This window comes from Callospermophilus lateralis, chromosome 13 (genome assembly GCF_048772815.1).
Source record: "Callospermophilus lateralis isolate mCalLat2 chromosome 13, mCalLat2.hap1, whole genome shotgun sequence".
NCBI lineage: Eukaryota > Metazoa > Chordata > Mammalia > Rodentia > Sciuridae > Callospermophilus > Callospermophilus lateralis.
The window spans coordinates 55929457-55943161 of record NC_135317.1 but is presented as its reverse complement, the minus strand read 5'-3'; the positions used below and the strand labels follow the sequence as shown (position 1 = coordinate 55943161).

At 39.9% G+C, this 13705-nt stretch overlaps 1 protein-coding gene across 1 annotated transcript in view; it reads right to left on the bottom strand.

Annotated features, from left to right (window-relative positions):
• The window catches only part of Kif26b (kinesin family member 26B), a 471784-nt gene that overhangs the window by 295072 nt on the left and 163007 nt on the right, over nucleotides 1–13705 (bottom strand). The window contains exon 3 of the mRNA XM_076831744.1: nucleotides 4128–4661. Coding sequence (XP_076687859.1) covers nucleotides 4128–4661 — 534 coding nt within the window. The remainder of the gene's footprint in view (nucleotides 1–4127; nucleotides 4662–13705) is intronic.

The following is a 13705-nucleotide window of genomic DNA, read 5'->3' as shown; positions in this document are numbered from 1 at the left end:
GGATTTGTGGGACCCTTTTGTTATCCATCTGAAGATTTCACCAGGCTCCCTGTTTCATCCTCACTATACCTAAGTGGCAGAAGGACAAGCCTCTTCTCTCACTTCTACAGGCTCAGGTGCAGAACAGCACCCTCAGTAGTGACAAAGTCTAGAGGTTTCTCTCCCCCATGAACAGCTCTGGCACTAACCCAGCAGTAATGTGTTCTATGGGGAGGGAAGTGGGAGTCTGGATGAGCAGGAAAAATGAGGTCAGCTTTCAGAGCAGTCAACCATCTCTGATGAGCTGACTAGACTGTGAACTGCAGATTATTTACTGCAGGGAGATGTCCACAACGGGAGACACTCAGTCTGGCCAGACCCTGAGTCCCTCCCCCAGGGCATCAGGATGACATGGTCACAACATAGGGGACACTAACTCATAGTCAGTTCCCAAATCTCTTTATCCCAGAGAGATTTCCTCTGGTCCCTCTGAGTATTACCCAGGGGAAATGCAAGAATTGGTCCATACTGGAATGGGAAAGAGATAGTAAAATTTATCTGGGACCATCTCAAGTTGGTAGCTTGTATGAGTCATCTTTATATCTAGCTTTAAGCCATACTAAGCCACCTTTGCCCCACGGGATGGATTCCAATTCCTTCTACATTCTGTCAGAAGCCATGCATCTCTCTACCTTTGCATTCACCTACCTGCCCCATAATGAGCAGTACAACTGCCTTCTCCTTCACTATGAGGAACACAGGACAGGAACCTGGGTTTCTAGGCCAGGGCAGCAGCCCCACCCAACATCCAGCACAGTGCATGGTAATTGACTAGGGTTTAATAAATACTTGCTCTTATTCAAGATATTCTCTTTCCTTTGAGATAGGGGAAAAAGAGAAATAGAACTATTGCAAAAATAAAATAAATGCACCAGTAATCCTAATCTTCCTTTTAAGCAATATCTTCAGGATGTCCCCCTTCCTACAAATCTTTACCATACTTTGAATATTTTCAACAAAAGCACCAATTCCAAGTTCTTCCATCCTTGTTCATTAGCATCATTAGCACAAGTATAGCAGCTATGTCTTCTGAGGAGCCCTTTATACATGCTCAAGGGCTGTGGGGTATAGAAGGTAAAATGTGAGTTGTTGTGTAACATGAGCACAACTAAGGAATGTGCTGAAATGTGACCTGGGTGGAAGAATGTTCACCTGAGCATTTCATTTATTCTAGCAAAAACCTGCACTCTCTTAATCAATACTTGGTCATGTAAATATAATACATTCAGAGAGTAGGTAATATTATGCTAACAATAAATATTATGTTTTGGTAAATATACATGATGGCAAGGGAAAATGCACCCCATCTATTAGGTGAAAAGCAGTTCATAGAATGGAGCCTATTCATAATTTTACAAATGTGACTACATAAAACATTGGGAAGAAATGTACCCAATTATAACATCTGGATGACATTGAGTTTTAAAGTCTGTCTAAACACTTCATACAGTTTGAATTTTAGTTGACAAAAAAATATGTGTTATATGCATAATTTTAAAATATACTATTTAGAATATTTTAAATAAAAAAATTCCATACCACTCTACAATAAAAAAGGAAGTCATATTCTGTTCCTGCCTACTCTAGTTGGGATCTTGAATGTCCCCCAAAAGCCCATGTGTTGAAGCTTTGGTCCCCAGGGTGGCACTCTTTGGAGATGGTTGAACCTTTAAGAGGTGTTGCCTAATGAGAGGTCTTTAGGTTCCTGGGGGTGTGTCCTTGAGGAAGGTTGCTGAACTCTGGCCCCTTCCTCACTCTCTTCTGTTTCCTAACAATGAGGTGAGCAGTTTTGCTCTACCACATGCATCCATCATGATGTGCTGCCTCACCACAGGCCCAAGAGCAACAGGGCCAACCAATCATGCACTGAAATCCCCAAAACTGTGATCCAAAACAAACCTTTTCTCTTTGAAGTTGATCATCTCAGGTATCTGTTTTAGTGATGGAAATCTGGTTAACACATTCCCCCAGTTATTTTCAAGATTACATCATAAAGCTGCCTCCAGATATCATTGCTTCTTTATTGTATTTATATAAATTACCCAGAAAATTCCATCCAAAATCAAGTGACAGTTCCAACTCTAAAAGTCAAAAGAGGAGTTTTTTGTTTGTTTGTTTGTTTGTTTGTTTATTTATTTTGGTGTGAAATGATTCCTATCTGGAAAAGAGGTTGACAGGAGATATCTCAGGGGTAAGCTAGAAAAGCTGGAAGCAGATGGGGTGGAGGCAAGGACTGGTGCTGGTGTCACAGGTCATTCAGTTTCTCTTAGCATCTTAACCCCCATCTGTGAAAAGAAGATCCAACATCTTCTCTGCCTACATCACAGGCCTGCTCTAGGGCTAAATAAAATGATGCGTGTATTCTATTTTTGAAACTACAAGGTACCAAGTAAATTAAAAAAGTTTGGCAATCCAAGAATGTGGACTTCTTAGAAAAATAATCAGTGCTTCACATTTCTTTCAAGATATCAAAAAACACAATCTAAACCCCTCTCAAATACTCTTGAAATCACCGTGAATTTTATCAGCCACATCTGATTCATTTTGTTTCCATGTACCTTGGCCCACTGTAACAAAACTGTGTTATATGTACACTCAACTTGTTTATTTCTCTCTTGGGCACGTGGGCAGATTGACTTTCACGGCTTCCTCTGCAGGAAAGTGGGGCCAGGATACTTGATTCTTGCCATTGGAATATGGATGGAAGCAAGATATAGCCCTACCAAGGCCACGCTGGGCCCCCCAAAATCCCCGGGAGATCCTCCACATTTTCTTTCCTTGTTTCCAGATCTTACTGAAGATCTGGACTTTGAGGCTCCCAGAAGGTAGTGACATATTTGACAGAAGAAAACTGAGTCCCTGTATCAGTGGCAGGCTACTCACCCAACACCCAAGATGATGGGGACAGTGAGAAATTACCTGAGATTTGTAGGATCACCTATGATGCCAGTTGCCTCCCTGGACTATTCTACCCCATGACCATGGCCACCTCTCCATACCAGAAACTGTCACCACTCTGCTGCTTCCCTCCCACACAGTGGTTAGAGTGAACACAGAGCACATGAATTTAACCCAACTTTCACCCCAGAGAAACCCGTCCCCCGGAAAAAAAATCAGCACAATATTTTAAAATTCTCTGGCAGATTTAAGATCTGTTCTCATAGTCTTATAGGGAAATGAGGAGGTTTGGGATAATATAACTAAGAGAAAAGAAGGGGGAAAACACCTTTGGTAATTAAATCTCAACAAAATTTAAGATGAGTTGCAGATAGAAAAGGGTTACAGTCTGCCTTGGGTTCAATCCTCAGCATCACATACAAAATTAAACAAGTGAAATAAAGGTGTTGTGTCCAACTACAACTAAAAAATAAATATTAAAAAAAGTAGAGAGATTAGGAAGGGACTCTACACCTCATTTATAAGATGTAGATAATGGAAGTAGAGTCCTTCATATAGTTAATTCTTAATGATGTCCAGCTCTTTCCACAGGTTGCTTTAAAATCTTGATTTTAGGGACCTACCATATTCTTTGACTCAAAAATCTCACCCCTTGTCTTAATTTCTAAAATCTTTGTTAATAGCACAATGACAATCTCTTACCATATGCCAGATATTGAACCATATGTCTTACATATGTAACCTTATTTAATTCTTACTACTGTTCTATTCACTCATGAGAGATCTGAGCCTGAATTAGGACAAACCCTTTATGCAAGGTCATACTGCTAGTAAGTGGACACCAGGACTTGGACTCCAGTCCAAATATCTCTAGGTCCTATACTCTGAGTCACTGTTCCTTATAGTAAACCTGATGACTAGGAAGCCCTTAGCACTACGTGGACCAATGAGATCTCTTAGGAAGGAGACACTGAATAAGCAGAGAGAGGGTAAGAGTAGAAGGTTTGGAGGATACACTCTCAACACAGGCAGGCCTGGTTGGATCAGAACACTGTGGGGGGTCACATGAAAGCATCAGGCTCTGAGCAGTGGAGCTCCCAAAAGCAGAAGGGTAGATAAAGGAAGAGCTGCCCAATTCTCTACCTTGACTCTATCCAACCCTGCTTGTCCTTGCTCATAGAGAAACTTACCTGGTAAGGGTACAGGGTGACTCCATTGGTTCTTGAAAGGGACCAGGTGCCATCCAGGTATTGATGAGCCTGAATGGCCACCGAGTTAAGGATGTTCCCATTGCTGGGACTTGTGGCCATCTGGAGGCTAACCTTGGCCTGATGGGTGGGGGATCCACTCTTCTTTTCTGCCCCATTGCTGACCCCAAGGCTATTGGGCTTGCTGCTATGCTTGTTGACAAGGCCTGTATAGTTGGAGGTGGCATACGGGGCAGGCACAAAGGCCCAATCCCTGGGCTGCTGGAGCCCACCCCCATGCCGTGACCCCACCAGGGTGGAGGCATTGGAGAGCGGTGGTGGTGATCCAGGTGAGGCATCATAGTGTTCACTGCCAGCTGCCTGCTCCAAAGTCAGCACCATCTGGATGGCCTCCTGCTTCAGCTGGTTCAGGTGTGTGGCACAAATGTCACAGCGGTTGTCTCGGTCATTCCATGCCTTCCGGATGGTATTGGGCACCTGGAGCTTGTCATGAATCACAGCTGAGAAAGCAGGATCCTGGAGAACACATGAACAGAGAAAAAGGAGAGTCTGTAACATCAATTCAGATGTCTGGTTGATGAGTCAAAGTCTAGTTGTACCCAAAGAATTTGATTGGCATCTATCCACCAGATGGGCAGAAGAGTCTACAGTTGACAAATACATTACACAAATGTAAGAATTTTGTAGCGAAAACTTCAAAGGCATTACAAAACAAAATATGTTTTAAACATAATTTTTAAGTATTCTTACAGGCCAGTCAATAGGAACATTTCAGATTCACCTTATGTCCACTAAAGAATAATAGCCAACCTGGACCCTCCTTAGGTGTTCAACAGAAGACATTATTGTCTGTCTAGATAGGATGGTGGAGGAGGGTGAATGTAGACATTCTGGACACTTACATTGTGAATCCATGGTTCCTATTATCCCTAGAAAGTTGGTAATGGATGAAAGTGCTACTTGGGACCACAAACAGAGATTCTGTTAGAAAAGCTTGATTTCATCAGCACCATATGCTAAATGTCATTGGAAGGAAACCAGACCAAAGCAGATTCTTAACCAGAGGTCAGTTGCCCCAGTAGCACAGCAAACCTCTGAAGATTAACTAGTATTTCTCATTCATCCTCTGTCTGTATCCATGTACATGATTTTCTGACCCATTACAATAGTCCAAGATTCTTTCCCCACAAAATTCATCTAAAACCACTCTTCAAAAATCTGAGAGCTGCACAGTAGTGCAAACTTTAGTCCTAGCTCCCCAGGAGGCTGAGGCAGAAGGATCACATGAGCCCAGGAGTTTGAGACCAACCTGAACGATATAACAAGACCAATATGAAAATAAAAAATCTTTAGTTCAGAGGCCACACTTAATACATACCTAAAAGAAATCAGAAAATGGATTTAATGAGGATTATGTCTCTAGTTTACTTTGCTTTAACCTTTACAGAAAAACAGAAACACACCAAAAAACAACACTAGGAATGTTAATTGGGCATTGGAATAGTTCTGCTACCTTCGACCTTGAAGTTCGGTGTGACCTTGGAGAAATTACTTAATCTCACTGATACTCTAATATATTACACAAGGTCACAGCCTAGCCTTGTTGTAATGTCCTTCCAGCTCAATGACTCCAATAGGAATCATATAGAATCCAACAGAGAATAGTACCTGCCTGTGTGGACAAAGTCATTATGGTATGTTTTAGGTTGAATAGGCTGCTTGAACTTTTGAGATTCAACAGTTGTTAGAAATAATTGATGAGGCTCATCTCAAGTGTTATTTTCCTTTAGGACATTAGAAGAAAATCTGCTCCTCTGAAATTTGCTGTTAATTTTTATGGAGCAGAAAATTCATCAGGGATGAATCGGGTGTATTGAGCTATGGGTGAGAGGGGTGGTGTGGGGCATCCAGAGTGGACAGGAAGATCATTGGTGGGAGGGTCCTTCTTAATTACGATCCATCTTGATTATGGGTTCCTGCATTTTGTTTTCCTTGTTTAACTACCTTGAACAGCTCCCCAGCATGCACTGATTAATTGATTAATAAATCAAGATGCCTCTTTACACAGCCACAGCAAGGAGTGGCTCAGGAGGTAGAAACTCAAGATAGTCATATAAAATGATGGGAAACAATGGGAGGTCAAGGTTGATCAAGTCTCAGTTGACAAAGAGATGCGAACCATATGAGGCTTGTCTGGTGACATCCTTCTCAATGACAGCTGCTTTGTCCAGACAGTCTCTAAGCCCAACTTAGTGCATGGGGGATCTAAAAGGGCTTCTAAGGAATCATTCTAGAACAAACTGTCATCTCAACTCCAAAAGTTTGGGTTATACCATAATTTCTTCATCACTAATCCAAGATTTTTTTAATTCAAGAGCCAAAGAGACATATCCATTAATACACTCATAGTTTTTGCACAGAGATATAAGGTTTTATAGGAAATATTCATTTATTCAAAAAGAATTTATTTGGGTTTCCATATGTGCCAAGATATATTTTCTTGCTTTTTCACATAACATTACATGATGAGAATTTTCGTTATCAATAAATGCTATTTGAAAATGTTATTTTTAATGACCATATGGCATTTTATCTTTTGGTTGTTGCATAGTTCACTTATGTCTTCCCACATTCTACTGTATAATTTAAGATAATATGAGGGGGCTGGGGTTGTGGTTCAGCGGCAGAGCACTCGCCTAGCACCTGAGAGGCTCTGGGTTCAATCCTCAACACCACATAAAAATAAATAATTAAATAAAGGTATTGTGTCCAACTACAGCTAAAAAATAAATATTAAAAAAAAGATAATGAGAAACAGGAGAATGCTATTTAAATGCAATCCATAACTGATGATATACGCTTTCAAGTCACCAAACTATTTGGTTTCAAGAAGCTTCAAATTAATTTCTTATCTAGAATATTTTTGTTAACCCAATCATATGAAAGAAATGCTATAGTAAAACGAAGTTATAAGTCATATTCACACATCACAGTTTATTTCAGATGTTAAATGCTTAGCCTTAGATTCTGGATTTCATTTTAACATGGAGACACATCCATTCTACAGAAACTGCAAAAGCCATCCTTAGTTCTGAGAATTCCTTTTCTCTTCTTGTTTTTTACTACTTTCCCTTGCATCAGGTCTATCTTTATTGAACCTATTACTATTTGTAGCTCAACTTGCAACATGGAACAAATAGGTATATTGGTTTCAACTTGCCAGATACCTCACCAGACTGGAAATCTGAGAATACATAGAAGCAATTCCTGTCCTCTGTGAGTTTACCATCAGATGAACCAAGAAGGCTTCCTGGACTACCCCAATGCCACATCCCTTTGCTGTCACCTCTAGTCCAGTCTATAGCAACTCCCATTACCAATCCAAAGACACATCATGGAGCTCATGTTCCCCTTTGGTTCACAAGATGTTAACAAGAACTCCAGTTCCCCAGGGCTCTCCTCCACTCACACATGTGCTAACCAAAGCCAGCCCTGTGAAACTCAACAAAACTATCCATGAGTACTCCAGTTGAGCCTATGATCAATATGGTAGCCACAGACAGACAAGAAGGAGTCCAGTGTGGTCTCATTGTGGAGGAAAGCTGAGATTGATTATTTAATGAGTTTATAATTGCTGGTTGATGTCAAAAGAGGTGATCCCTAAGCTAAGCAACCCTCGATCTGAAACCCTATGTTAGTTCCTATCATCAAAAGTCTTCATTAAGTCAAGAGAGACATTTTATGAAAACTAAAATGTCTTTCAAGTGCTTGTCCACACATTATAAATATTTTAGTGCAACTCAAAACTTCAAAGAGGAGTGATCAACAGACAAAGCTTTCTGTAAGTGCTGAAATAAACAGGAGACTGCTTCAAGGAAAAGCAGTAATATACAAGGAAAAAAGAGAAAGAAAAGCACTGAGAGTCATGAATGATACACTTGAACAGTGCTTTCCTGATATGGACCCAAAAAGGACGACAGTGGCCCAGGAGATGAGCTAAGGAAGCATCCCTGGTTAGCTGACACCAAAAGAAACCTGGACCAAGAGAAGTAATGGACTAAGCATCCAGTTTGGCAGGCTACCTTGCTAATGGGCCTCAAAGACATTTATACTGTCTAGTTCTGGTCCATTTTATGATGTTAGGAAATAGACGGAGCAGTGATGAACCACCCACAAGCTGAAGCCCTATTTTTAAGGCCAATATGAAAATTGGCTCCTGGAACTTGGGAAACATTTTCATCTTAACTTTTTAAGTTTAGGGGGTCTGCATTCAAAATACTCTCATCTTTCAGGAAAATGTACAAAATCATTTTTGCCCCATCTCTCATAAGAGGAATTTTAAAAGACATTCAGGAAACTGATAAAGTTCTTCAGAAGGAAGGTTAGGGATAAATGAAGTTAATGTTCAGACACCTAAATATGTCTAATTCATGAGAGCAAGGAAAATTCCATAAGATGTTTTTCTGATCCCACTATCTCCTGTACAGAGTATTTTAGGAAAATGGGGTCTCCTGTCACATCTCTCATAGTCTAGTGACTCATTTTCTAAATTGACTCCCATCTTCTGGCAGACTTCATTTCCCCACCAATTATATCCAAGCCCGTAGCTTCAATAGCCACCCATATCCTGGTGACTTGAAATTTTCCCTCTGTCCCTGCCTGATCTACAAATCTTGAGCCAAAATAAACCTTTTTTCATTACAAATTGATATTATCTCAGGTATTTGTTATCAGTGACAGAAAGTTGACTGACACAGCCACTTATTATACAATTATCATGAAATGAACTCTTTTGAAATGTTAGACTAAAACAGTTTTCCAACCATAACTGTTATACCTGCCTAAAGAGCCTCATGTGGTTTCCTCCTTTCCCTGATTCTTCCTTCAACTATTAGAATAGATTCTCTAGCCTCCATTAATCTATTAATCTTTTACCTGGGTTCCCAAAAAAGTAACATTTCAATACAAAGGAATTTTTTTTTTAAATGTTTTAGCCATCAGTACAGCTCATCAGAAACAAGACAAAGAGAAAGGAAAATTCCAGACCAGTACTACACTCTGGGTTCTGCAAGTTTGACTCCCCAGCAAGCAGGTATGGTGCTTATTTTCCAGGATTTGGCAATCAGCTTTCAATGCATGAGGAGGGACTGGTTAAGAGGGCTATGGCATCTGTGGAACTCAAGCAAGACAACCAGAACTACTGCCCAAGCGAACAAAGCTATTTGCCAATTCTTGTTGCTTTCTGTTCCATTTCATCCTCTGAGGGACAGGTTGCTTAGCAATAAATGCTAATGCCATTACCGAGCCACTATTGAGGACGGGGTTGATTTTCCGCATTATTTTAGCCAAAAGAGTACTTTGAGTGTGTTCCTCCAAAGCCTCTGGGTCTGTGATGAAGGCAACAGCTGGAGTCAGCATCCAGTGTGTGTTGTACAAATTCCTGTTGATGTTTGCTTCTAGTTTATTATTCTAGAGGCCTCTCGTGACAAGCTCAACAAGATTTAAGCTGTTCTTCAAAGGCCCGTTTCTTTTTACTTTGTTCCTTAAACTTTTTTTCCTCCATAAATGCTGTCCCAGGAGGCTGGGAATGGAAGATAGTGCCCTGAGAATACAATGTTTTGTTTCCCACAGCTGGAGGCTTCCCAAAAGATCAATGGAATTTATCTTCACACTCCTTAGAATCCTGCCACAGCCCGGGTTTGCATCCCCGCCCCCTGCCCGCCCTTGTCACATTCCCCGTGAGTGTCCTTTCTTCCTCAAGAACCTCAATGCAATTCATAGCAGTTCTATTCCCCAAGGCTGGTGTTGGTATTAATGACCACCTCTTTTGAAAGGAAACTGCAAAGTTGAAAGTTTGCAAATCAATAGGAAGCAAACCTTCTTTGGTGGATCTGAACCAAGAACATCACTATTCTCATTCCTAGTTAAACATTCAAATATTTGGACTTAAATGACTCTGAAGAAGGGATATCTGCCTCCCTCAGTAATTTCAGAAGAAAGATTGACTACAATTGGCCAGATCCTAATTAACCATTGTCAGAGAGGACATTTTAAGGATCTAAAAATCCAAGGATACTCCCAAATGACAGCCAGTGGATGTTACTTATTCTTGAGAGAGATTCTGTTTCCTGGTGCTTATTAGCTCCCTGACTTTTCCATCTCACTTTCCACTTGTGCTTAATGGGATAAGGAGATGCAAAGGGTCACAATCACCCAGGGTCTTTCTCACCCACTTATCATGCTAATTCTACTGGTAGGAATTAACAGTGGGCTAAACATTCCTAAACATTTGTATTCTTTATTCCTGTTGTTCTTGGAATTCCTAGACCACAAACAAGACATATGACTGCCTCAGAGAGGAGCCAGGGAACAAATTAGACCATTTGCAAAGTAATGACACACCATTGTTCTTTGTGGGAAAGTTACCACCCTCAAGCAGTCTGGATTCTCACTAAACACAATGTGTGAGCTGAAGGTGAGGATGCTAGCCTGGATCATGCTCCAAAGTTAGGCAGTTGTCATAGAAAGCTATGGTCCACACGCCTACTTCATTAACGTAAAACTTAAATAGAAACTTCCTTCCAGCCTGCCTGCAACATCTGAACCCAAAGCTTGTATTCATTGTTACCAGCCTATTCTGAGGCACTTCACCCAGTAATGACGATCACACATTAGTGTGCACACAGACATGGATCCCAGTGTGTGCGGAGAAAATAATGTAAAGGCATAAATAAAGGTATGCTGGGTAATGAGCTCAGAAAGACAAAAAAAAAAAAAAAAAAAAAACATACCAAAGGGAGAAATGTTAAATGTCAGACCAAAGTTGTTCTACATAAGAAACTAAATTAACCTGAGATGTAGTGACTGTGCCCAACCTAAGCGATTCTGCTCTGGATTACTGCAGAGAGACGTGGTCCTATTAAAAATGGCATGTGCAGTTTGAATTTGAATGATTGTATCCGCATGAGAGACAGCTGGGCGCACCAAAGGCAGGTGGGAGCACAATTAACAGGGCTGCTTACTGCAACATTTGAAAACGTGTTACAGATGATAAAACCTTCCTGCACCAGGCAGACAGACAAGCACTCTGGCACTCCTGTCTCTGGCCATGTGATACCAGGTGCTACCTCAGGACTCTGCCATCAAGAAGACCATCGCCAAGATGAAGCCAATGCCAAGCACCATGGCCCTGAACCTCCCAAATTGCCCATAAAAACAGGTGTGAGTAATACAAATAGCTAAATAAACTAAAACAAAGCAATTCTATCAAAACAAGAGGTGACCACACTAAGTACAGAAGAGAAAACTCATGGACTTTGGTAGAGAAACCAGCTCTGTCCTGCCCACTGTGGACATTGGGGGCACTAGAACGTTTCTCTGAGTTTCAGTTCTTTCCACTGATAAATGAAAAATATTATCTAAATCATAGAGCTGTTGTAAGAATTAGAAATAATTCACAAGTGTGGCATGTAAGAGATACTAATTCCTCACTTCAAAACAGAATTTTAAATAAAACAATATAATTAAGTGAAGCCAGATTTAAAATTAGGCAGTCAGTGTAGTTAGGTAAACTGGGTCTAATATCCAGTGAAAATCTAAAAATGGAGGCCATGTTGAGAATGAATTCCCAGAAAAGTTGAGCAACTCTCTTGGAATGTTAATGAAGTCCAGGAAAAACACCAAGGCCAAAGTCCATCCTAAAGAAATGTTAATGAACATTTTGAATTTGAAAATAGCTCATCCCAAAGAAGTGTTAATGAACAGCAAACTTGAAGATGCTGACTGGAAGTGCCCAGATTACTTCTTTGGCCCACCTGTGTCCCAACCCTTCCGGACTTCCCACCTACATTCCATCACGGAAAACTATAAATGGAGAGACAACCGCACTTCCACGGATTTCACCTCTTGGGTCCCCTTCTTCCTCCGGGAGAAGTCTTTTCTGCTGTCCTTTAATAAACTTCTAATTTCTGCTCTGACCTTGCCTCGGTGTGCTTCTCTGGTGTTATTCTTCAACATTGGGGAAGCAAGAACTCGTCACCGGTCAACAGCGGTAACATAAGGACACTTAACGAATTAGTGAACTTATTCAAAAGAATAAGTGAGATTGTTCTCATCACAACTACATATTTAAAAAAAAAAAAAAAAAAAAAAACATCGAGGTCTCACCTTTTCCAGTTAAAGAAAAGATGGTGTGGGTAGTATCTGTTGATTCTTTTGAAAACTTTTGGTTAAGAAGATGGGAGATTCAAGGGCCAGTTCAATCACTTAGTAATTGTGTGACCAGGAGATGTTTTTTTTTAATGTTATGAATTTTACTAATTTTTTTCAAAGAACAACTTTTGGTTACAATGATTTTTTCTCTATTGTTTTCCTCCTTTCAATTCCATTAATTTCTACTTGATTTGGACTTAATTTCTACTTGATTTAGACTTAATTTGTTCTTTCTCTACTGTAAGACAAGTTATTTTTAGATCTTTTTTATTTTATTTTTTAATTTGTTCTAACTAGTTATACATGACAGTAGAATGCACTTTGATACATTGTACATAAATGAAGCACAATTTCTCCTTCCTCTGGCTGAACATGAAATAATTTAAGAGTCATTCATTTTCATGGAATTTGAGAACATGCTTCTCACTGGAAGGACTAACTAAAAAGTCTTCCTTAGTTCCCCTTTAAAAGTAATATTGCAAAGGGGCTTTGCTAGATGTTCAGTTAGAATCATAGAGCCACCAACTGGCCATTGTCTCCTGAGAGCTACCAATACCCACCCAGGATATGTAGAAAGAGAAATGATTTCACATTAGCATAACTATCTCCAATCCTGAAAATCTATCCCTTGACCCTGGAGAAATAGGATCCATTCATAAATAGAGTAAGAGCTTAGGAAGGGAGAATGGACTCCTAATACATACTTAAAAGGTTTCCCTTAACATTAAAGTTCATGTTCAACATGACACAAAAATAAAGTGATAAATCTTACAATTATAAGCACTGATGGAGATTCTAGTATGACGCACTAAAATTTTACCTTTCAATTATTAAAGTCTATCTAGACTAGTTATATTTTTTTATGTGCAGGCTTTAAGGTACCATCAGGTGGTAAATGGAATTATTTTCACTCTGAAAGCAGTTGGATCTTATATGGCATGGATTCTATTAAGTATCCTAATTATGAAATTGCCTAATGTTTCTTTTTCCTTTCATTGATTTTATATGCATGAAATACAGTGTGAATGAAATTGGCTTTGTTTTATTGGAGTTTCTACAAAAAATAAAACAAAATACCTAAGATTTGGTGGTGCTGCTTTTGTTTTTAGAAGATGAACTTTTAACAGATAAACCCTATTTTGACCATGTCCTACAACAAATTTAAATACTTCCATGATTCCCCTGTGACCTAATATTTGTGACCCAGTGTTTGGGTCCCACATAATTTTCCTCAAGCCATCTTGCCAAATATCTGCCACAGGTCCTCACAGGACCCTCCTGTAAAGCATCATGGGCTTGCCCCTGTCCCATAGAAGCCCCTACATTTCCCTCTATGACTTTAGTTAGGT